At 36.9% G+C, this 26,090-nt stretch overlaps 1 protein-coding gene across 1 annotated transcript in view; it reads left to right on the top strand.

The window, feature by feature from the left end:
* The window catches only part of LOC137241840 (uncharacterized), a 187,832-nt gene that overhangs the window by 108,767 nt on the left and 52,975 nt on the right, over window positions 1-26,090 (top strand). The window contains 1 exon segment of the mRNA XM_067769221.1: window positions 13,922-14,009. Within this exon segment, the coding sequence (XP_067625322.1) occupies window positions 13,922-14,009 (88 nt within the window).

Genomic DNA, 26,090 nt, shown 5'->3' with positions numbered 1-26,090 from the left:
ATTAGTAATACATCATGAATTCAACTGTCAAGAGCTTTTGGGGGATCTTCTGATCAAATTTGTATGCTATATTAGGACATATGTTTTACTTCCGAATCTTAACGACAAATCAACAAAGCAGATGGAAATAACAATGGATTTTTCGGGATGGAAACACGTTTAGAAGTATTACGATCACTTCGAAGTGTGACTGTAAAACTTTTCATCGAACCCGAAACCCATTTACATAAATGTGCAAAGTTACTACAATTCAACTAAATAATGGAGGACACCTCTCCCATTTATGTCCGGTTTTTCGATAAAAGCTTCAACTGCTGTTTAAGTTGAGGTCAATTTACTTTAGACGCACTACTGAACTATATTGCTCATCACAGTTTAAGTTTTTTATTTTTATTCGATGCCAAAAGTAATATTAGCTCGCACTGGTCTTGTGCGTTGGCGTTAGGTGATATGCGGAAAAAAACAGTTTCTCTAAGAGCTTTCGTAGCAAGGTATTTATTTTTCTAGTCCTATTTTTTCAAAGCGGGTAAAAATGTTACCCTATACATCCCTGCCGTTTCAGATAGCGTACATCTTCTGCCTTTTTATTTACTTCACCTGGTGATTCCACCATGCTGGAGCTAAGGGCGTTCGATATGATAGCTGTCAAATCTTCCGCCACCTTCTATCAAGAGCACAAATTAAATATATAAACAAATAACAATCTGTTGAAAAGGCTAAATGTTTAATAATATTTCCATTGTGCCAATTTCTTGAAATCTAGAAGTTTCTACTTATTGCACACATATAAGAGGCGCGGATTTACGGGGAAAATAGGGGACATTTCGCAACAGAAGTATTATTTGATAGCTGTCGACAATACAAAAAAATGCTTATCTTCGATTTTTCCAAAAAAATTGTGTCCTTAATAAATGCCATTTGAATTTTTTGTCCTCTTTCCTTTGAAGTTGAGTAGCAGCCTATAGGCTTCACCGATTTTGACAATTCAAACAACAATTTGCTTGTGATTAAAAACTCTTTAAAAGCACGTTTTTTATTTCTGTGAAATAAATTTCTATTTTTAAAATTGTTGCAAAAACCGTGCAAAAATGTGGTCCAGAACAATTTTTTTGCATGGTTTTTGCAACAATTTTAAAAATAGAAATTTATTTCTCAGGAATAAAAAATGTGCTCTTAAAGAGTTTTTAATTACAAACCAATTGGTGTTTGAGTTGTCAACATCGGTGGAGAAAAGGAAAAGACAAAGTAAATTCAAATGGCGATAATTAAGGATACACTTTTTTTTGGAAAAATCGAAGACGAGCATTTGTTTATATTCAATCAAATGATACCTTTGTTGCTCAAAAATAAATTTTGACGATTTTCGGTGATCACTTTCAGAAATTTTCACTCTGTTTCTTTAAACATATCATTTATTTTTTCATTGTTATTATTACACTGTTTTATTAAAATTATGTAAACATGAAATGTACACACCCAGTGATGATAAAAGTACCAAATAAAAAATAAAAAAAGTATTTAATAACAGAATACATACATACTTTCGAAAATACATTTTGGTATTATTAAGCGCTGTACGCAGATCAAAAGAAAAATTTGGCAATTTTCTTCGGCATGAAGATAGCAGTAGGCACTTTATACATGAATACCGCTTTTATAAAAATAAAACAAAATTTATGAAACTTTTTGATACCATCTCCCACCCCTCCCCCCCCCCCCCCCCCCCCACACAGGCAAGCTCACGATACGCCACTGCATATCACATAGCCTTTCTTAATTTAATAGCACAAATTAACTGTGCAAATATAAAAACAAATGACAATCTGTTGAAAAAGCCAAATGTTTAATAATATTTGCATTGCGCCCATTTCTTGAAATCTAGAAGTTTCTACTTACGAATGCGGAACCACGCATTCTACCAATGTCGTGGCAATATTTGAAAAAGAACAAGTAAGTACGGGACTATCTTCGGCTGTGCCGAAGACTTCATACCTTTCATGAATGGGTCTGAACAATAATATTATCCCATTCGTAATATCCAAATAATCGCTGTATAAAATAAATATAAAATAAACAAGTAAGGAAGGCTAAGTTTGGGTGTAACCGAACATTACATACTCAGCTGAGAGCTATAGAGGCAAAATAAGGGAAAATCACCATGTAGGAAAATGAACCTAGGGTAACCCTGGAATGTGCTTGTATGTCATGCCTATCAAATGGAAGGTATCAAATAGTATTTTAAGAGGGAGTGGGCCTTAGTTCTATGGGAGGACGCCTTTTCTAGATATCGCCATAAAGGTGAAACAGGGGTGACTCTAGAATTTGTTTGTACGATATGGGTATCAAATGAAAGGTGTTAATGAGTATTTTAAAAGGGAGTGGGACTAAGTACTATGGGTGGACGCCTTTTCGAGATATCACCATAAAGGTGGACCAGCGGTGACTCTAGAATGCGTTTGTACGATATGGATATCAAATGAAATGTGTTAATAAGTATTTTAAAAGAGAGTGGGCCTTAGTTCTATTTGTGGACGTCTTTTCTAGATATCGCCATAAAGGTGGACTAGTGGTGACTCTAGAATTTGTTTGTACGATATGGGTATCAAATGAAATGTGTTAATGAGTATTTTAAAAGGGAGTGGGACTTAGTTCTATTTGTGGACGTCTTTTCTAGATATCGCCATAAAGGTGGACTAGGGGTGACTCTAGAATTTGTTTGTACGATATGGGTATCAAATGAAATGTGTTAATGAGTATTTTAAAAGAGAGTGGGCCTTAGTTCTATGGTAGACGCCTTTTCGAGATATCAGCATAAAGGTGGACCAGGATTGACTCTAAAATTTGTTTGTACGATATGGGTATCAAATGAAAGGCGTTAATGAGTATTTTAAAAGGGAGTGGGACTTAGTTCTATTTGTGGACGTCTTTTCTAGATATCGCCATAAAGGTGGACTAGGGGTGACTCTAGAATTTGTTTGTACGATATGGGTATCAAACGAAATGTGTTAATGAGTATTTTAAAAGGGAGTGGGACTTAGTTCTATTTGTGGACGTCTTTTCTATATATCGCCATAAAGGTGGACTAGGGGTGACTCTAGAACTTGTTTGTACGATATGGGCATCAAATGAAATGTGTTAATGAGTATTTTAAAAGAGAGTGGGCCTTAGTTCTATAGGTAGACGCCTTTTCGAGATATCAGCATAAAGGTGGACCAGGAGTGACTCTAGAATTTGTTTGTACGATATGGGTATCAAATGAAAGGTGTTAATGAGTATTTTAAAAGGGAGTGGGACTTAGTTCTATTTGTGGACGTCTTTTCTAGATATCGCCATAAAGGTGGACTAGGGGTGACTCTAGAATTTGTTTGTACGATATGGGTATCAAATGAAAGGTGTTAATGAGTATTTTAAAAGGGAGTGGGCCTTAGTTCTATGGGTGGACGCCCATTCGAGATATTGCCATAAATGTGGACAAGGGGTGACTCTAGAATTTGTTTGTACAATATGGGTATGAAATGAAAGGTGTTAATGAGTATTTTAAAAGGGAGTGTGCCTTAAGTTCTATTTGTGGACGTCTTTTCTAGATATCGCCATAAAGGTGGACTAGGGGTGACTCTAGAATTTGCTTGTACGATATGGGTATCAAATGAAATGTGTTAATGAGTATTTTAAAAGAGAGTGGGCCTTAGTTCTATTTGTGGACGTCTTTTCTAGATATCGCCATAAAGGTGGACTAGGGGTGACTCTAGAATTTGTTTGTACGATATGGGTATCAAACGAAAGGTGTTAATGAGTATTTTAAAAGGGAGTGGGCCTTAGTTCTATGGGTGGACGCCTATTCGAGATATTGCCATAAATGTGGACAAGGGGTGACTCTAGAATTTGTTTGTACAATATGGGTATGAAATGAAAGGTGTTAATGAGTATTTTAAAAGGGAGTGGGCCTTAGTTCTATGGGTGGACGCCTTTTCGAGATATTTCCATAAATGTGGACCAGGGGTGACTCTATAATGTGTTTTTACGATATGGGTATCAAATTAAAGGTATTAATGAGGGTTTTAAAAGGGAGTGGTGGTAGTTGTATATGTGAAGGCGTTTTTGAGATATCGACCAAAATGTTATTCAGGGTGATCCAGAACAGCATCTGTCGGGTACAGCTAATTTATTTATATATGTAATACCACGAACCGTATTCCTGCAAAGATTCCAAGGGCTTTTGATTTCGCCCTGCAGAACTTTTTCATTTTCTTCTACTTAATATGGTAGGTGTCACACACATTTTACAAAGTTTTTTTGTAAAGTTATATTTTGCGTCAATAAACCAATCCAATTACCATGTTTCATTCCTTTTTTCGTATTTGGTATAGAATTATGGCATTTTTTTCATATTTCGTAATTTTCAATATCGAAAAAGTGGGCGTGGTCATAGTCGGATTTCGGCCATTTTCTACACCAATACAAAGTGAGTTCAGATAAGTACGTGAACTAAGTTTAGTAAAGATATATCGATTTTTGGCGGCCACCGTGGTGTGATGGTAGCGTGCTCCTCCTATCACACCGTATGCCCTGGGTTCAACTCCCGGGCAAAGCAACATCAAAATTTTAGAAATAAGGTTTTTCAATTAGAAGAAAATTTTTTTTAGCGGGGTCGCCCCTCGGCAGTGACTGCCAAGCGCTCCGAGTGTATTTCTGCCATGAAAAGCTCTCAGTGAAAACTCATCTGCCTTGCAGATGCCGTTCGGAGTCGGCATAAAACATGCAGGTCCCGTCCAGCCAATTTGTAGGGAAAATTAAAAGGAGCACGACGCAAATTGGAAGAAGAGCTCGGCCTTAGATCACTTCGGAGGTTATCGCGCCTTACATTTTTTTATTTATTTTTATATCGATTTTTGCTCAAGTTATCGTGTTAAGGGCCGAGCGAAAGGACAGACGGTCGACTGTGTATAAAAACTGGGCGTGGCTTCAACCGATTTCGTCCTTTTTCACAGAAAACAGTTACCGTCCTAGAATGTAAGCCCCTACCAAATTTCGCAAGGATTGGTAAATTTTTGTTCGACTTATGGCATTCAAAGTATCCTAGACAAATTAAATGAAAAAGGGCGGAGCTACGCCCATTTTAAAATTTTCTTTTATTTTTGTATTTTGTTGCACCACATCATTACTGGAGTTGAATGTTAACATAATTGACTTATATACTGTTAAGGTATTACATTTTTTGTTAAAATTTGACTTAAAAAAAAAAATTTTTTTTAAGTGGGCGTGGTCGTTCTCCTATTTTGCTAATTTTTATTAAGCATAAATATAGTGATAGGAGTAACGTTTCTGCCAAATTTCATCATGATATCTTCAACGACCGCCAAATTACAGCTTGCAAAACTTTTAAATTATTACCTTCTTTTAAAAGTGGGCGGTGCCACGCCCATTGTACAAAATTTTACTAATTTTCTTTTTTGCGTTATAAGTTCAACTCACCTACCATGTTTCATCGCTTTATCCGTCTTTGGTAATGAATTATCGCACTTTTTCGGTTTTTCCAAATTTTCGATATCGAAAAAGTGGGGGTGGTTATAGTCCGATATCGTTCATTTTAAATAGCGGTCTGAGATGAGTGCCTAGGAACCTACATACCAAATATCGTCAAGATACCTCAAGATTTATTCAAGTTATCGTGTTAACGGACAGACGGACGGACGGACGTACGGACATGGCTCAATCAAATTTTTTTTCGATACTGATGATTTTGGTATATGGAAGTCTATATCTATCTCGATTCCTTTATAACTGTACAACCAACCATTATCCAATCAAAGTTAATATAATCTGTGAGCTCTGCTCAACTGAGTTTAAAAATATGTAGGTAGTTTGTGCAAGGATGCAAAGTTTCACGTCTCTTGTAGTCTGCATGAAACAGCTATGACAATGAATCACTTATCTCAACAATATATGACGTAAACGTAAGTTTTTGGTGAAATTTGAAGCTTCTAGCCGCAAACAAGGGGACCGAAATTACTGATTATATGGGGCATATAACACATATACCACCGATGTCTATGATTTTTTTCAGACAACAATATGTGCAATATACGAAAGCATATGGTGAAGTTTGAAGCTTCAATCTGATAAATTGAGGAAGATATAAAAAAATCCTATTTTCTGAAAAATAGGTTGTATTGGGGATATATGCTATGGTGGTCCGATACGGCCGGTTCCAAAAAATGTCTTATCCAAATTTTATCAAGATATCTCAAAAACAAACTGAAAATGATGCTTCATTTAGAAGCATGTTAAAACCAATAAAACTCTATTTTAATTTGACTATGACTACGGGCAATTATATTAGTATATGACACTTAGGTCAAGGTCCAGAAATTATGGTGAAGTGAACAGTTGCATCCACTCTTCCCCTAAAACAGGTTTCCTAAGTCGTTATTACTTTGGTCAATCCAGACATCGAACATCCCAAATTTTATAATTATAATATATGTATATATGCACTGTTGAAGGTTTATATAGATGCTAGTCTAAAAATTTTGTCTTCTGGTTAATTACAGGACAATTTCGGCATCATTCCGGAACAATTTCCGTACTCCCGAGATAGTTTGAGATATTTTTCAGAATGATATCGGAACTATTTTTGTCAGTTCGAAACCGTGTATGGAATCTTTTCGGGACTACTTTTAGAATATCTCAGGATTATTTCGGGATTGTGCTCGCAATCGTTTCAAAATGTTTTTAGATTAAATTATAGCTTATGATTTCTCGAACTTGTTCGATACGAGATTTCCTGCGAGTCTCGCCTTCTCGCGAGATTCTCGAATCTAGAAATACTCGCAAGGCTCGCGAGATTCTCAACATTCAGCTTATTTGCCTAATTGACAGTATTATATACTATGATCTTTTCTCGAACACAATCTCGTTTCAATCTCGGGTATCGTTATTCACGCAAGTATTTTCGAGACAAGTAATAAGCAGAATTCATTTATTTACTAATTAAAAAATAGAATGCAACAAATTACATTTGATAAATATGCAAAACAATATTAAAAGGGTTATTAATGTTAGATTATAAATATATACCTAGATTTTTTCTGGAGGCATTGTAAATATTATTAAATATTGATATTAAAATATTAAATATTGTACGCGTTGTTTTAAAAAAGGATATGTACCAATTATGCCTTTGAATTGGAAAATGAAAATATAAACAAATTTTACATATACGAGTTGATTGAAATGTCACAGCAAGCGCGATATAATAAAAAAAATGCCAAGTAAAAACAAGTAAAGTGTCTAAGTTCGGGTATAACCGAGCATTATATATTCAGCGTGAGCTTCAATTGCACATTTCATTTCAGATAAATTACTTTTCTACATAACATGTGGCACTGCCCGTTTAAAACAAAATGTCTCCCCATTTCCTCTTACAATATAACTTGATAAGTGAAATATCAAAACTATTATCAAAACTATTTTTGCTAAGTTATAGCTTATTATTCCAGTCTACGACCCTTTTAAATTGGTTTTATATCTAAGTTGCCGTGGTCTTTAACCGATCCCGTCCATTTTTACTAGAAATATTTTCTGCTATAAGAAAATATGTGTACCCAATTTTGTTATGATATGTAAATTTCTATTGATACAAAACACTTTTTCGCTAAGATATAACTTATTATTTTCGTCTAAAAAAAAAAAATAAATGTAAGGCGCGATAACCTCCGAAGAGATCTAAGGCCGAGCTTCTCTTCCAATTTGCGTCGTGCTCCTCTTGATTTTCCCTACAAATTGGCCGGACGGGACCTACATGTTTTATGCCGACTCCGAACGGCATCTGCAAAGCAAATGAGTTTTCACTGAGAGCTTTTCATGTCAGAAATACACCCGCAGTGCTTGCCAAACACTGCCGAGGGGCGACCCCGCTTAGAAAAATTTTCTTCTAATTGAAAAATCTTATTTCTAAAATTTTGATGTTGCTTTGCCCGGGAGTTGAACCCAGGGCATACGATGTGATAGGCGGAGCACGCTACCCATCACACCAAAATATCTTTTATATAAAAGTGGGCGTGGTCTTTAACCATTCTCGTCCATTTTTTCAAGAAATATTTCTTGCTATAGGGAAAATTTGTGTACCCAATTTTATTAAGGTCCGTTAATTTTTCTTCAAGTTATGGCTCCCGAAACATAGAAACTGGGCGGTACCACGCCCATTTTAAAATTGTTTTCAAATTTTGTTTCAAGAGTCTCAGTATCAGTCCACATGTCAAATTTCAGCGTTCTAGGTATATTATTTACTAAATAATCAGGTTTTTTGTGTTTTCCAAAATGTTATATATATAAAAAGTGGGCGTAGCGAGCGTAGCGAGTCTCGCGAGCAGCCGAGTTCTCGATTTCTCGACTCTAGAAATTCTCGCTTGTGTTCGAGAAGAAATCGTAAGCTCTAGGTTAGATACTTTGAGACTATTAAAGGTCCGTTTCGGTATTATTTGAGGAACATTTTCGGAACTATTTCAAATTTTTCTAAGACTATGTTGGGACCGTTTAGAGACTGTATTCGAGATCTTCTTGCGGCTCTTTCGGCTCCGTTTCTGAATCATTTTGGAAATAAAATCGTCAACACCTTTTGTGAATTATCTCTATATATTTTCATCATTGTTTCGAAAGTATTTTACTATTTTTTAGGGAAGCATATCGGAAGAACTGCCACCGAATATTTTTAAACTATCTCCGGATGTGTTCGTTGTTTTCGGAACTATTTCAAGATCATTAAAAAAAAGTATTTCAGAGGAGTACTTGATCCTCCTTTTTTTGAGAACTCCATTATATCCTTCTTTCTGTTTATCGCGGCTGCGAGTATTTCCGGATTTGTTGTGACTATTTAAAGACTATTTTCTGGACGATCTCCTTATTTTTTGCAAGATCATATATTGGCATATCGTGCGGACTAGGGCGCAGTTTTAGGGTTGCTTTGCGAAAATGTGAAATATGAATAGACGTTTAATCCACAACAAATTAACGCCTTATTAACACTTAACAAAAGATATTGGTTATCTCAGCCAATTTAAGATCGAGCAGTGTTGTTGCTGAGAATTTCGTGCACTTCTCCCAAATCTGGTGTTTTGGCATTATTTATTAGAAACTATTAGCAGTTTGGAAGCAGATAAAACTAATTAAGTGAACCATTTGTACTTTTCTGTATTTATTCACTAAAACTACAGCCATTGTAGTGTGATAACACAATTCAGCTGTGCAAATATGCATATATAAAAAAACAATTGCTAGCAAATTTTCTTTTGAAAAAGTATAGCAAAATGTTTTGTCAAAGCCACGCTCATTTCATTTCGCTGGTGTATGCGTAAGTTAATTCTGTTTGTTTATCTAATTAAGAATCTATATTTATTTATTTATTTATTTGGATTAAAGTCGATACAGACGCAATGCGGTCGACTACTACGATATATAAAACATAAAATTAATGTTACTTACTTACTTACTTTAATTAATGTTACAATTAAAAATAAGTACCTCGGCGACCGAGCTTTGCTCGGCAACGTTTCGTTGTGCTGTGTGCTGTTTCTAATAGTAATCTGTGAGAAATTGCAATTATTCATTTAAAAGAAAATTATTTAAAATTAAGTCGAATCATGTGTAAAATCTTTTACGGATATTTTTAACTTTAATGTTCTCCTTTAAAGCTTTAATAGAATATGAGTAAGTAGAGTACTATTTCGTCTAACTACCCCAAACCTAAATGGCAACCCTGCTCAAAAATGTCCCTATTGCAATGCGGAGTAAAATACCTTTCGTTTGATACCCATATCGGCATATCTCATGCAATATTTTTTTAATTTCGAATAGGTGGCAACCCTAAATGGCAACCCTGCTAAAAAATTTTCCTATTGTAATGCGGAGTGAAATACCTTTCGTTTGATACCCATATCAGCATATCTCATGCAATTTTTTTTTACTTCGAAAAGGTGGCAACCCTAAAGGCCAACCCTGCTCAAAAATGTTCCTATTGTAATGCGAAGTGAAATAGCTTTCGTTTGATACCCATACCGGCATATCTCATGCAATTTTTTTTAATTTCGAAAAGGTGGCAACCCTAAATAGTAACCCTACTCAAAAATGTCCCTATTGTAATGCGGAGTGAAAACCTTTCATTTGATACCCATATCGGCATATCTCATACAATTTTTTTTAATTTCGAAAAAGTGGCAACCCAAAATGGCAACCCTACTCCAAAATGTCCCTATTGTAATGCGGAGTGAAATACCTTTCGTTTGATACCCATATCGGCATATCTCATGCAATTTTTTTTTAACTTCGAATAGGTGGCAACCTTGTGAAACATTCTGAGTGGCAACACCTAGGTAGAAACTCTTAGAAAGTGATACATTATCTCTGTGCCAGGTTAGGTTAGGTTAGGTTGAACTGGCCGGTCCATGACGACCTCACATAGACAGATTGAGTCCGTAGTATTACCAAAAGTTTGTTTTCACGACCAAACTGAAAAATCCTATCAAAAACCAGGGCCTATGTTATAAAATAACTCCGTCTTCTTGGCAAATACTAGAAGCTTATTAGGACTTGCTGCTTCTAGATCTGGCAGCTGTATCACTCCTAATAGCTGGAGTCTTAGCATGGCAAGTGCAGGGCACGAGCACAGAACGTGCTCGATCTTCCTCCAACCCGCACTTCCTACATCTACTATCACTGACCAAGCCTAATTTAAAGGCATGTGACGCCAGAAGGCAGTTTCCAGTCATAATACCCGTCATGAGTTTACAGTCCTCTCTTTTTAATGATAGAAGCTACTTTGTTAGTCTAAGGTTGTAAGACCTACACATAATCTTCAACACTTTACAGCCCCGCGCTTGAACCCACGCCTTTCCCGCTTGGTCGATCGTGTGCACCTCTCGCCTTTGCTTAATCTCGCCCAGTCTAATTGGGACGTCTACGAAGCAAGCTTCAAGAGATGCGCCCTTTTTAGCTAGTTCGTCCGCTTTTTCATTCCAATCTATTCCCATATGCCCTGGGACCCAATATAGACGTATGCTTCTCCCTGTCCCGATTCTCTCCAGAGACTGCTTACACTCTAACACGCATTTAGATGCTCTGCTTGGCGAGATTATTGCCTTAATTGCTGCTTGACTGTCAATATGAAAGTTAATACGGTTGCAGCTTAAGCTATTCTCTTCCCTCTATTGTGGCCTTAAGATCTTCCTCGAAGCGCAGATAGGGAATCAGGTAGTCTGTTCATCTTGTGATTGATGACGCTATACCACTATGGCCATATGGTTGGCGCTCAAGCTGCCCCAAGGCACCTAGTCTGGTTGCGGTTGTTAATGCTTTGGTCTTTGCTCCCAGTTCTACAGGTGGAATGAGCAGAATGGCATACAGTGCAGCCGAATGCTAAGCATCGACAGTCTGCATACCCCCTCTAATTTTTTAAGGTATGTTGTGTTTTGTGTGGAAAGAGAGGACGATAAGCCCCATGTACACCCGGCATTCTTTTACATGCATAGAGTGCCGTTGAGGCCTTCTTGACCCTCTCCTCCACGTTGAGCTTCCATGACAGCTTACTGTCTAGGATCATTCCTAGATATTTTGTGCAAGGTTTCTCCTCTAAGGTCACCCCTCCTAACTTAGGCCTGGTCCAATTTGGGACCTTGTACCTCTTAATAATGTTTTTTATTATTGTGCTTAGGATCACTAGCTGCAGAACTTAACCGCACTGGAACAATATACTATAAAAGCGTGCAATTACTGGCATATGCTGATGACATTGATATCATCGGCCTAAACACCCGCGCTGTTAGTTCTGCTTACTCCAAGCTGGAAAAAGAAGCGGTAAAGATGGGTTTGATGGTGAATGAGGACAAAACGAAGTACCTGCTGTCATCGAGCAAAGAGTCAGCGCATATGCGCCTTGGCAACCACGCTACTGTTGGCAGCCATAATTTCGAAATAGTAAAAGACTTCGTTTATTTGGGAACCAGCATCAACATTAGCAACAACATCAGCACTGAAATTCAGCGAAGAATCAATCTTGCCAATAAATGCTACTTTGGACTAGGTAGGCAATTGAAAAGTAAAGTCCTCTCTCGGCGAACGAAAATCATACTCTACAAGTCACTTATCGTACCCGTCCTGCTATATGGGGCAGAAGCATGGATCATGACAACAGCAGGTGAAGCGGCTTTGGGAGTGTTCGAGAGAAAAGTTCTTCGAAAGATTTATGGACCTCTACGCGTTGGCGATGGCGAGTACCGAAGAAGATTTAATGATGAGCTTTACGAGCTATACGCAGACATCAACATAGTCCAGCGAATTAAAACGCAGCGGCTGCGCTGGCTAGGCCATGTTATGCGAATGAAAGATGATGCTCCGGCCAAGAAAGTGTTTCTATCGGAACCCGCCTATGGAAGCAGAGGTAGAGGGCGGCCCCCACTCCGTTGGAAGGACCAGGTGGAAAACGATTTAAACTCCCTTGGTGTGACCAATTGGCGCCGGTTGGCGGAGCGAAGGAGCGACTGGCGCGCCTTGTTGGACGGCCATAACCGTTTAGACGGTTAAGCGCCAATTAAGTAAGTAAGCTTAGGATCACTTTGGGGCTATTTAGAGATAAAATCTTCACATTTTCGGTTCTATCTTCGAATTTGAAATTGTTTCGAGAGCATTTCGAGATTTTTCGCGACCATTTTGTGACAATTCTATTCCTATTTTAATATCAATTCTATTTTGAGATTTTTTCGGGATCATTTCTTATATCTTTTCAACTGTTTCAGGATCCTTACTGAAATGTTGCGATAATGTTTTATGAATCATCCCATGACTAGCTTGGATTCATCTTGAAATTATTGTTCTCAGCCTGTTTTTAAATTCAGATCAAATCGGAATTTTTGAGTATGATTTAAAAAAAAATCAGGCTTTGTTTTTGAGGTAGATTAGCTTAGAACCAATTAAATGTCAATTTCGTAAATGATGCTTTTGTAAAACAACTTTTTTTGTGGAAAGGACTTCAAACTAAATGATCTAATACCTAATCAAGCGATTTAAAATACTTTTTTTTCGTAGTCGGATCTCAAGGAATTAAACTCACGTGCATGGAAACAAGAACTCAATTGATAGGAGAAATATATATAGACATAGGGCAACCGATATATAACCTCCAAGTACATATACTCATTCAGTTCGACTATGACTCTAGTACAAAAGTTGTAAGAGATAGTCATTCATTTCGACTATGGCTATAGTGTCAATGCTTTAAAAGATAAAAATAAATACAAGGAAACCTAAACAAGATTTAGCGGCCTAAAGCTGCTCTTCCAACTTGCATCGTGGTACCTTTTAACTTTTGCTACAAGTTCTGTGTCATAATCAAACAAGATATCAGCGGATTGTATTCCGAAAAGATCCAAAAGATATAATAAGTCTGTACGAACTTAAAACAGTAAATTTTGGGGAGAACTGTGCTCCATACTTGGCAATACGGACATTGCATCAACTCGCCGATGACGTGGAGCACACGCATCTAAGGGCAGAAGACATTCTGAGGAATTATATGTATGTAGACGACGTACTCGCCGGCGGCCACAGTATGGATACCGCAATAAAGGCAAGATATGAAATAATCGAGGCATTACAATCAGCAGGAATTCCATTAAGAAAATGGACGTTTTTTCATCATTCCGAACGGCAACAACAAGGCAGATGAATTTTCGCTGTGAAGCTTTTCATGGCCGCTTAGAAAAACTTTTTCTAAAGTATTTTGTTGTTGCCTTTCCCGGGCTTTTACCCAGGACCTTCGGTGTAGTACACACATACATATGTAGTTACTTATTGTTAAGATATATTATTTTCCTACGACTTCGAATACATTTTCATATTTCACTTTACTCAAGCGTTTCTTTTTTTATTACAGAACGATTTGCATTCACACAATTTCCAACACATTCTTGGCAGCAATTTACCACTGCATTATGGACAAACAACAAAGAAGTTAACAAATGGTAATATGAATAAATTCATATTTGCATGGAATATTGAATAGCGGCACATACATATTTTATTTTAGACACGCTTAAATATTCATATTCACTGTCATCAACATAGTTTTTATACTCAGTTGAGCAGAGCTCACAGAGTATATTAACTTTGATAGCATAACGGTTGATTGTACAGGTATAAAGGAATCGAGATAGATATAGACTTCCATATATCAAAATCATCAGTAACGAAAAAAAATTCGATTGAGCCATGTCCGTCCGTCCGTCCGTCTGACCGTTAACACGATAACTTGAGTAAATTTTGAGGTATCTTAATGAAATTTGTTATGTATATTACCGGGCACTCATCTCAGATCACTATTTAAAATGAACGATATCGGACAATAACCACGCCCACTTTTTCGATATCGAAAATTTCGAAAAATCGAAAAAGTGCGATAATTCATTACCAAATACGCATTAAGCAATCAAACTTGGTAGGTTAGTTGAGCTTATGACGCAGAATAGAAAGCTAGTAAAATTTTGGACAATGGGCGTGGCACCGCCCACTTTTAAATGAAGGTAATTTAGAAGTTTTGCAAGCTGTAATTTGGCAGTCGCTGAAGATATCATGATGAAATTTGGCAGGAACGTTACTCTTATTACTATATATCTGCTTATTAAAAATTAGCAAAATCGGAGAACGACCACGCCCACTTTTAAAAAAAAATTTTTTTAAATTCAAATTTTAAAAGAAAAGTTAATATCTTTACAGCGTATAAGTAAATTATGCCAACATTCAACTCCAGTAATGATATGGCGCAGCAAAATACAAAAATAAAAGAAAATTTCAGAATGGGCGTGGCTCCGCCCTTTTTCATTTAATTTGTCTAGGACGCTTTTAATGCCATAAGTCGAACAAAAATTAACCAATCCTTGTGAAATTTGGTACAGGCTTAGCTCCTAGGACGATAACTGTTTTCTGTGAAAAAGGGCGAAATCGGTTGAAGCCACGCCCAGTTTTTATACACAGTCGACCGTCTGTCCTTCCGCTCGGCCGTTAACACGATAACTTGAGCAAAAATCGATATATCTTTACTAAACTCAGTTCACGTCCTTATCTAAACTCACTTTGTATTGGTGTAAAAAATGGCCGAAATCCGACTATGACCACGCCCACTTTTTCGATATCGAAAATTACGAAAAATGAAAAAAATGCCATAATTATATACCAAATACGAAAAAAGGAATGAAACATGGTAATTGTATTGGTCTATTGACGCAAAATATAATTTTAGAAAAAAACTTGGTAAAATGGGTGTGACACCTACAATATTAAGTAGAAGAAAATGAAAAAGTTTTGCAGGGCGAAATCAAAAGCCTTTGGAATCTTGGAAGGAATACTGTACGTGGTATTACATATATAAATAAATTAGCGGTACTCGACAGATGATGTTTTGGATCACCCTGGTCCACATTTAGGTAGATATCTCGAAAACGCCTTCACATATACAACTAAGGGCCACTACCTTTTAAAACCCTCATTAATACCTTTAATTTGATACCCATATCGTACAAACACATTCTAGAGTCACCCCTGGTCCACGTTTATGGCGATATTTCGAAAAGGCGTCCACATATAGAACTAAGGCCCACTCCTTTTTAAAATACTCATTAACACCTTTCATTTGATACCCATATCGTACAAACAAATTCTAGAGTCACCCCTGGTCCACCTTCATGTCGATATCTCGAAAAGGCGTCCACCTATAGAACTAAGGCCCACGCCTTTTTAAAATACTCATTAACACCATTCATTTGATACCCATATCGTACAAAAAAATTCTAGAGTCACCCCTGGCCCACCTTTATGGCGATATCTCGAAAAGGCATCCACCTATAGAACAAAGGCCCACTCCCTTTTAAAATACTTATTAACACATTTCATTTGATCCCCATATCGTATAAACAAATTCTAGAGTCACCCCTGGTCCACCTTTATGTCGATATCTCGAAAAGGCGTCCACCTATAGAACTAAGGCCCACGCCATTTTAAAATACTCATTAACACCTTTCATTTGATACCCATATCGTACAAACAAATTCTAGAGTCACCCCTGGTCCACCTTTATGGCGATATCTCGAAAAGGCGTCCACCTATAGAACTAAGGCCCACACCCTTTTAAAATACTCATTAACACCTTTCATTTGATACCCATATCGTACAAACAAATTCTAGTGTCACCCCTTGTCCACCTTTATGGCGATATCTCGAAAAGGCGTCCACCTATAGAACTAAGGCCCACACCCTTTTAAAATACTCATTAGTACCTTTCATTTGATACCCATATTGTACAAAGGCATTCTAGAGTCACCCCTGGTCCACGTTTATGGCGATATCCCGAAAAGGCGTCCACCCATAGAACAAAGGCCCACTCCCTTTTAAAACACTTATTACACTTTTCTTTTGACACCCATATTGTACAAACGCATTCTAGAGTCAACCCAGGTCCACTTTTATAACGATATTCCGAAATGCGTCCACCTATAGAACTTAGGCCCACTCCCTTTTAAAATACTCATTAACACCTTTCATTTGATACCCATATAGTACAAACAAATTCTAGAGTCACCCCTTGTCCACGTTTATGGCGATATCTCGAAAAGGCGTCCACATATAGAACTAAGGCCCACGCCCTCTTAAAATACTCATTAACACCTTTCATTTGATACCCATATCGTACAAACAAATTCTAGAGTCACCCCTGGTCCACCTTTATGGCGATATCTCGAAAAGGCGTTCTATAACTTAGGCCCACGCTCTTTTAAAATACTCACTAATACCTTTTATTTGATACCCATATCGTACAAAATAAATTCTAGAGTCACCTCTGGTCCACCTTTATGGCGATATCTCGAAAAGACGTCCACCTATAGAACTTAGGCCCACTCCCTTTTAAAATTATCATTAACACATTTCATTTCATACCAATATCGTACAAACAAATTCTCGAGTCAGGCCTGGTCCACCTTTATGGCGATATCCCTGAATGGCGTCCATCTATAGATCTATGGCCTACTTCCTCTTAAAATACTCTTTCATACCTTCCATTTGATGTCATACAAACACATTCCAGGGTTACCCTAGGTTCCTTTTACAACATGGTGATTTCCCTTACTTTGTCTCCATAGCTCTCAACTGAGTATGTAATGTTCGGTTATACCCGAACTTAGCCTTCCTTACTTGTTTTTACTAACATATGCACTAACGTATACACATACATGGGTATTGAATTTGTAAAGCTGTTTTGATTTTCCCTAATCAATAATATTTTTAGATTTATATTCGGTTATCATTGAAGGGATGAATTATATAATTGAAAATGTTTAAAATCGTTCCAAGAACATCAAAAAACATATCGTTTGTTGTTGTTGTAGCGTAAGTATACTCGCTGAAGATTTTGCGGCGTGTTAGCGATGTTGATGGTCCTTTGCTGGATATAGAACCTACGTTCCGGTAACAAGCACTATCAAAATACTAGCCCAACCATCTCAGGAACGATTTTGTATGACCAAATGAAACCTTCTAGGCCGTACCTCCCTCCACCGTCTAGATCTATGAGGAACCTGTGGTCGAGAAAGCTGCTATAGAAACTGGTTTTGCCACATAGGTGATGTTAACCATTGGGTTATAGAAGCTATAAATTCCCCTTAAAAGGGTTGAACAACACAACCCCTTCAAAGCAATTTGGTATTTAGGTCACATATGTCCATACAAGCAGCGGAGAGAACAGCACAAACACATGCATATATCTGAGATACTCGCAAAGGTAAGCAATCATCGGTGGAAGTATCACTCACATATACACGCGCATGGGCTATGCGAGAAGCTATAATAATCATGCATCTGTAGTTATAGTCAACAGTTTAGTGATTCGAACGTTAGCATAAGTTTGCAAATAAGATGAATTGCATGAAATTCGTTACAGTATGCTTTTTTCCGCTCTATAACACGATGTACCTTTTTATGCTACAGCTCTGTTCTATGCTCTGCACATATTCAAAACCGGAGCAGTAGCAGAGCATATTTTTCGTTGCTTCTGTTACTCTGAAGTAGCAAAGAGAAAAACTGATATGGATTCGATTCGCTTCGTAATGATTGGTCAAAATAAATTTATTTGATTTGATAAGACCTGAAGATAAATTTCTATTTGCGCAAACCTTAACGTTACAAGCAATATATTTTTCTGAAACTGATCGAATTTATTTAAAATTCAGAAAAAATTTAAGCTCATCATTCAAACTAGTAACTAGTACTAGTTGGACATAAATTTTCGCGGCAGTAAATATTTTTTCGACAGCGTGAATACTATGATGTGCTGAAGTCAAAACCTGCAGAGCCTAAACTTCTGGGAATTTTGAACCCTAGCAAGATATTATGAAGTTCCAAAGAAGTAAGTAAATAGTGGCATTTTTAACTTCACGAGCATTCTCAAAACGCGTCCCAAAACATACGAATTCTTGATGAGTATTGTGGTGCAACTTTTTTCCCACCATAAACATTTTTGTCAGAGATTTTCTAGATCTTTTGAAAAATTTCATTGAAAAATACCTTTTTTTTCAAGTAACAATTTAATGACTAATATGCATATGTTTAGCCTGATAATATCTAAAGCTCTAGTTTCTAGAGACTTTTACAAAAAGCTTGCATTGGATGAGAAATTCAGTGTTCAATAGCATTCATAGTTCTATCTCTGTTTATGTTGCCTCCAGATCTCTCTTGTTTTTAAGTTTCTCTAAAGGACTTTGTCGGCCGCGGTGAAGTGACGGTAGCGTGCTCCGTCTACCACACCGACGATCCCGAGTTCACGCACGGGCAAAGCAACATTAAACAAGTTTTTTCAATAAGAGAAAAATGTTTCTGAGCGGTGTCGCCTCTCGTCAGTGTTTGGCAAGCACTCCGAGTGAATTTCTGCCATGAATAGCTCTCAGTGAAAGCTCATCGGTTGTGCAGATGCCGTTCGGAGTTGGCATAAAACAAGTAGGTTCTTTCTTGCCAATTTGTAGGAAAAATGAAAAGGAGCACCACGCAAACTGTAAGAGAAACCCGGCCTAAAATCTCTTCGGCGGTTATCGCGCCTTACATTTATTTATTTATATTTAAAGGACTTTAACTTCAGTTGAATAAATCCCAATATATATGCGTGGATAACATCTGGCCTTTCTCCAAAAACCTTTATTTGTCATTAGCATAGATTTGACGTCATTTACTTTCTATACAAAATCAAAGTATTCTACCACAACATTTTTACTGGACGAGCCCCTCGACTTTTTACCGTCCATTCTTGCTGCCTCCATATCTCACGGCTGCCTCCATGGGCACGAACGCCCCAGTCCCAATACCGGTACGTACTGACTACTGCATGTCAAGGAACGTCTTCGTTAAAAACTATAGTATATATATACCATCGCAACAAGACTGGAATACCAGACAACATACGGTACCGGGTGCCATCAACATATTCACGGATGGTTCTAAGCTTGACGGGAAGGTGGGAGCAGGCCTCTTTTCACCGGATCTGGGTCTAGAGGTCTCTTTTCGCCTACCAGATCACTGTAGTATTTACCAAGCGAAAATGCTGGCAATTCACAGGGCTGTGAATCATTTCGGGTCTATGCCTAAGGATGGTAAACGGATATTTATTTTCTCAGACAGCCAGGCCGCATTAAAGGCCCTGGACTCATTCGTCGACAACGCAAAGTCTGCCACTGAATGCCGCAGATCTCTTAACGAGATGGCTCAGCACTTCAGTATCAGCCGTATATGTATACCTGGGCACAGGGATATTGAAGGCAGCTGCAGAGCAGACGAGCTGGCCACAAGAGGCACCACGGACCATCTACTTCCGGGAAATGATTCGGTAGGTATACCCATGACCACTTTCAGGCTTCGTGTGAAAACAAGCACTATAAGAATTGTAAATGGACTATGGCCAGCCATATCATCGTGTGAGACATCCAAGCTAACCTGGCCCTCATATGACAATGGGCGCACAAGAGCGCTTCTGATTTTAAACAAATCAATTCTGTCGTCCCTGCTAAGGGTTCTAACAGGGCATTGTTTAATAGGCACGCATGGTGCTAGAATGGGGGTAACGACCTTCGACTATTGTCGCAGCTGCAGATGCACATAAGAGGAGGAGAGTGTCCAGAACCTTCTCTGTCATTGTCCACCGCTTAGTAGGCGTAGGTTGGCCATCCTTGGTAAACCTTTTCTACATGACCTTGCTGAGGTCTCTAGCTATGAAGTCAAGGCTAAGCAAAATATATAAATTCCACGAAGTTGTTTAACCCGCTTTAGGCAGGGTAGGGGCCTCTTTGAGACCGTATAGGGTATTACAATGGGCCCATTGGTAGCCGTGGCCTAAGTAGTGAGCTGGTACCATAGTGCCCAGCTCAGCCCTCGCAACCTAACCTAACCTAAGGACTCGCTGGGCATGAATGATTTTCAGTCACGAAATTCATTTGGTTCGTGATTTTTTAAATTTTTTTTAGCATTTAGAAATTTCAATATATGTTTTTTGCTGGCTCAAGGTCCAAATTAAAACACAAACGTTTCGTCTTTTTTGTCAATATATTTCGGTTACACTTCGGTAACCATCCTCAGGACACTATTAACAATATAAAAACATCACAATATAAAACAATGTACAATATAAAAAATTTTTGTAAACAAAAAATCACATACATGATAAATATCCGATCCGTCTAATGTGTCTACTGTTGTCGCTTGCTCTCTAACAAATGCCTGTACAAATGTGCGCTGTGGTCTATGTCCGTTTTATAATTCATTCGTATGCTTGTAGGTACGTTGATTATATGAAGCATTTCCAATGTAAAACGTTTCCCGTAGTGTTGTTCTTGTTCAAGTATAGTTGCTCTGTCAAAGTTAGGAGAATGCCCGGTGCTTTTACAGTGGGACATAAGGGCTGTTTTATGAAAGTTTGTGTTGTGGGACTATTTTTAGTCAGACCTGTGTTGTGACAGTTTGGTTTTTAACTTTCCTTTTGTTGTACCCACATATATGCTATTACATGGCTCATCTGTTTTACCGTTACATGGAATTTTGTAAACAACGTTACTTTTTTCGGGTGTTGGAATTCTCTGTTTAGTTCTATTAAATATATTCTTTAAAGTATTAATTGGTTTATGAGCTATTCTCACTTTTCCTTTATTATAACAATCAGATCTCGCTACACGTTCTGACAATTCAGGTACATATGTTAATGATTTGAATATTTTCGCTGTTTCTGAGTTATTTTGATGGGTTTTTGTTGAAGATCGCCTTAATAGAGAATTTATAACCGATTTCGGAAAATCATTGTCTTTTAGTAATGATCTTATTTCTGTTTTTATCTCTTTGTGGTATATTTCGTCAGATATTTGTAGCATTCGATGTATACAGGCCCTTGCTGTATTCATTATCATCGTTTTGGGGTGCTTTGAATTGAAGCTGATGATTCGTCCAGATGCGGTTGGCTTTTGATACCACTTTAATTTTAATTGATTTTGTCTTCTAATGATTATTGAATCCAGATAAGCAAATTTTCCGTTTTCTTCTAAATCTATCGTGAACTTTATATGCTTGTCAAACGAATTTAGTGCGCTCAGTGTGTCTTGTACTTCATTTTCGTTAACTATGGCAAATAAGTCGTCAACATATTTTGTCAGTAGTCTTGGGGGACGTCGTAATCCTGTTATCGTTTTTTCTAAGAGTTCCTCCATTATGATATCCGCAATCACTGGGGATGTTGGTGATCCCATTGGTAGTTCTTTTAGCTGCGTGTATACCACATCGTTAAATTTAAAATACCTATTTTCCTGAATACAAAATGTTACAATTTCCATAAATATTTGTTTTGGTATTTTGGTGTGTTCCTTTATCGTTGACCATTTATTTCGAATTACATCTAATGCCAGCTGTATTGGTATGCTGGGAAAAAGTGAAACCACATCAAAGGAGACAAGTTTTTCGTCGTCACAAATTAGCGTGTTATTAATCCGTTCTTTAAATTCCATTGTATTTTTAACACTATAGACTGACTTTGAAGTTACATTTTTCAATATGTCGACGATGTATTTGCATAAGCTGTAAAATGGCGATCCGACAGCCGAGCAAATTGGTCTGAGTGGTGTTCCTGTTTTGTGTATTTTTGGCAGACCGTAAATTCTCGGAGCAAGAGCCGTGGTTGTCGTGAGTCTACTTCTTTCTGTTTTTGAGATTAGTTCTAATTTAAAAAGTTTGTCTACTAAGCAATTGTTTCTGTTCTGTAATCTGGATGTCGGGTCCTGTCTTTGAATTCTGTACGTAGTAAGGTCATTTAGTATATCTCCCATTTTTTGGTTATATTCATCTAATTCCATCGCTACAGTTTTGTTGCCTTTGTCCGATGTAAGTATTCGTATGTTCGGATTTTCCTTCGAAAATTTTCGTGTTTGCTTCACTGTATCTATTATTGCACAGTCTAATGCGCTTTTCTTTCTTGTTGTTGTGTGGTTCTTTATTAACAACGAAAATTTGGTACGTGATTCCTCTTGCTCTTCTTTGTTCTCAAGCGTCTGTATTAAATCTTCTCCATCCGCGATGTATTGGAAGAGGGGGAATTTGTTGTTTTCTACTGGTAAAGCGAACTTTGGACCCTTAGTCATCAGAGCTTTTATGTCTGGTGGGAACTCGACTTTGGTTTTGTTTACAAACCACTCTTCATTTTTGTTGTTGTCAGTAAACATATTGCTTCGTTCGTTTCTCAATTTTTTGTATTTTTCTTCCTGCCGCTTCTTAAGTGTTGTTGTTAAGCTGTTTGCTAAATTTTCTTCGTTTTTCAAAAAATCTGTAAAGTCTTCGTTGCTGAGTTGTTCTTTCAGGTGTTTTTTTGTTTCTTCTTTATGTTGTTGTTGTCTTTTTAATATATTGTGTTTATGTTTAATAATTAGGCTAAGTATTTTAGTGTGGTAGTAATGTGTGTATCTGTCTAAGGTTTTGTATATATCTGAATGTATGTCAGAGTCAAATACAAATAATTGCTTACAAAAAAAAAAAAAAAAAAAAAAAAATTCCACCAGATGTAAGCACTTATTTGTATTTGACTCTGACATACATTCAGATATATACAAAACCTTAGACAGATACACACATTACTACCACACTAAAATACTTAGCCTAATTATTAAACATAAACACAACATATTAAAAAGACAACAACAACATAAAGAAGAAACAAAAAAACACCTGAAAGAACAACTCAGCAACGAAGACTTTACAGAATTTTTGAAAAACGAAGAAAATTTAGCAAACAGCTTAACAACAACACTTAAGAAGCGGCAGGAAAAAAAATACAAAAAATTGAGAAACGAACGAAGCAATATGTTTACTGACAACAACAAAAATGAAGAGTGGTTTGTAAACAAAACCAAAGTCGAGTTCCCACCAGACATAAAAGCTCTGATGACTAAGGGTCCAAAGTTCGCTTTACCAGTAGAAAACAACAAATTCCCCCTCTTCCAATACATCGCGGATGGAGAAGATTTAATACAGACGCTTGAGAACAAAGAAGAGCAAGAGGAATCACGTACCAAATTTTCGTTGTTAATAAAGAACCACACAACAACAAGAAAGAAAAGCGCATTAGACTGTGCAATAATAGATACAGTGAAGCAAACACGAAAATTTCTGAAGGAAAATCCGAACATACGAATACTTACATCGGACAAAGGCAACAAAACTGTAGCGATGGAATTAGATGAATATAACCAAAAAATGGGAGATATACTAAATGACCTTACTACGTACAGAATTCAAAGACAGGACCCGACATCCAGATTACAGAACAGAAACAATTGCTTAGTAGACAAACTTTTTAAATTAGAACTAATCTCAAAAACAGAAAGAAGTAGACTCACGACAACCACGGCTCTTGCTCCGAGAATTTACGGTCTGCCAAAAATACACAAAACAGGAACACCACTCAGACCAATTTGCTCAGTTGTCGGATCGCCATCTTACAGCTTATGCAAATACATCGTCGACATATTGAAAAATGTAACTTCAAAGTCAGTCTATAGTGTTAAAAATACAATGGAATTTAAAGAACGGATTAATAGCACGCTAATTTGTGACGACGAAAAACTTGTCTCCTTTGATGTGGTTTCACTTTTTCCCAGCATACCAATACAGCTGGCATTAGATGTAATTCGAAATAAATGGTCAACGATAAAGGAAGACACCAAAATACATAAAACAAATATTTATGGAAATTGTAACATTTTGTATTCAGGAAAATAGGTATTTTAAATTTAACGATGTGGTATACACGCAGCTAAAAGAACTATCAATGGGATCACCAACATCCCCAGTGATTGCGGATATCATAATGGAGGAACTCTTAGAAAAAACGATAACAGGATTACGACGTCCCCCAAGACTACTGACAAAATATGTTGACGACTTATTTGCCATAGTTAACGAAAATGAAGTACAAGACACACTGAGCGCACTAAATTCGTTTGACAAGCATATAAAGTTCACGATAGAGCTAGAAGAAAACGGAAAATTAGCTTATCTGGATTCAATAATCATTAGAAGACAAAATCAATTAAAATTAAAGTGGTATCAAAAGCCAACCGCATCTGGACGAATCATCAGCTTCAATTCAAAGCACCCCAAAACGATGATAATGAATACAGCAAGGGCCTGTATACATCGAATGCTACAAACATCTGACGAAATATACCACAAAGAGATAAAAACAGAAATAAGATCATTACTAAAAGACAATGATTTTCCGAAATCGGTTATAAATTCTCTATTAAGGCGATCTTCAACAAAAACCCATCAAAATAACTCAGAAACAGCGAAAATATTCAAATCATTAACATATGTACCTGAATTGTCAGAACGTGTAGCGAGATCTGATTGTTATAATAAAGGAAAAGTGAGAATAGCTCATAAACCAATTAATACTTTAAAGAATATATTTAATAGAACTAAACAGAGAATTCCAACACCCGAAAAAAGTAACGTTGTTTACAAAATTCCATGTAACGGTAAAACAGATGAGCCATGTAATAGCATATATGTGGGTACAACAAAAGGAAAGTTAAAAACCAGACTCTCACAACACAAGTCTGACTACAAACAGTCCCACAACACAAACTTTCATAAAACAGCCCTTATGTCCCACTGTAAAAGCACCGGGCATTCTCCTAACTTTGACAGAGCAACTATACTTGAACAAGAACAACACTACGGGAAACGTTTTACATTGGAAATGCTTCATATAATCAACGTACCTACAAACATACGAATGAATTATAAAACGGACATAGACCACAGCGCACATTTGTACAGGCATTTGTTAGAGAGCAAGCGACAACAGTAGACACATTAGACGGATCGGATATTTATCATGTATGTGATTTTTTGTTTACAAAAATTTTTTATATTGTACATTGTTTTATATTGTGATGTTTTTATATTGTTAATAGTGTCCTGAGGATGGTTACCGAAGTGTAACCGAAATATATTGACAAAAAAGACGAAACGTTTGTGTTTTAATTTGGACCTTGAGCCAGCAAAAAACATATATTAGAATATAAAGGTCGCTAAATCATCAATTATTTAATTTCTTAAAGTTAAATAGCTTTACAATGCCGATCAATACCAATTGAAGCAGCCTTTACTATGTTTACATTTCCCTCAGTAGTTTATAAATATTTTGGTTTTCATTACCAACCAGAAACCTTTAGTTACACTTGCCTTTGTAAGCCTCATGTTTTCGTTCCATTTCACATTCCTGAAATTTGTTGTTTTTGCTTTGTTATTATGACGTTGACCTAACAACGCACGCATAAAAATATTATGCACACAAATATACACATAAACATACCTGACACTATTGAATGTCAGCCGCCATTCATAACTGTGCAATCGTTTATTATTTTCCTGTCTTGTTAAGGTATTTATTTTTGTTATTGTATTGTTGTATGCCAAGAAAGATACGCAAATAAAAAAAATTTTTTTTTGCACATGTTTCACCACGAACACCC

This window comes from Eurosta solidaginis, chromosome 2 (genome assembly GCF_040869045.1).
Source record: "Eurosta solidaginis isolate ZX-2024a chromosome 2, ASM4086904v1, whole genome shotgun sequence".
Classification (NCBI taxonomy): Eukaryota; Metazoa; Arthropoda; class Insecta; order Diptera; family Tephritidae; genus Eurosta; species Eurosta solidaginis.
This window is presented reverse-complemented; position numbering and strand designations above follow the sequence as displayed.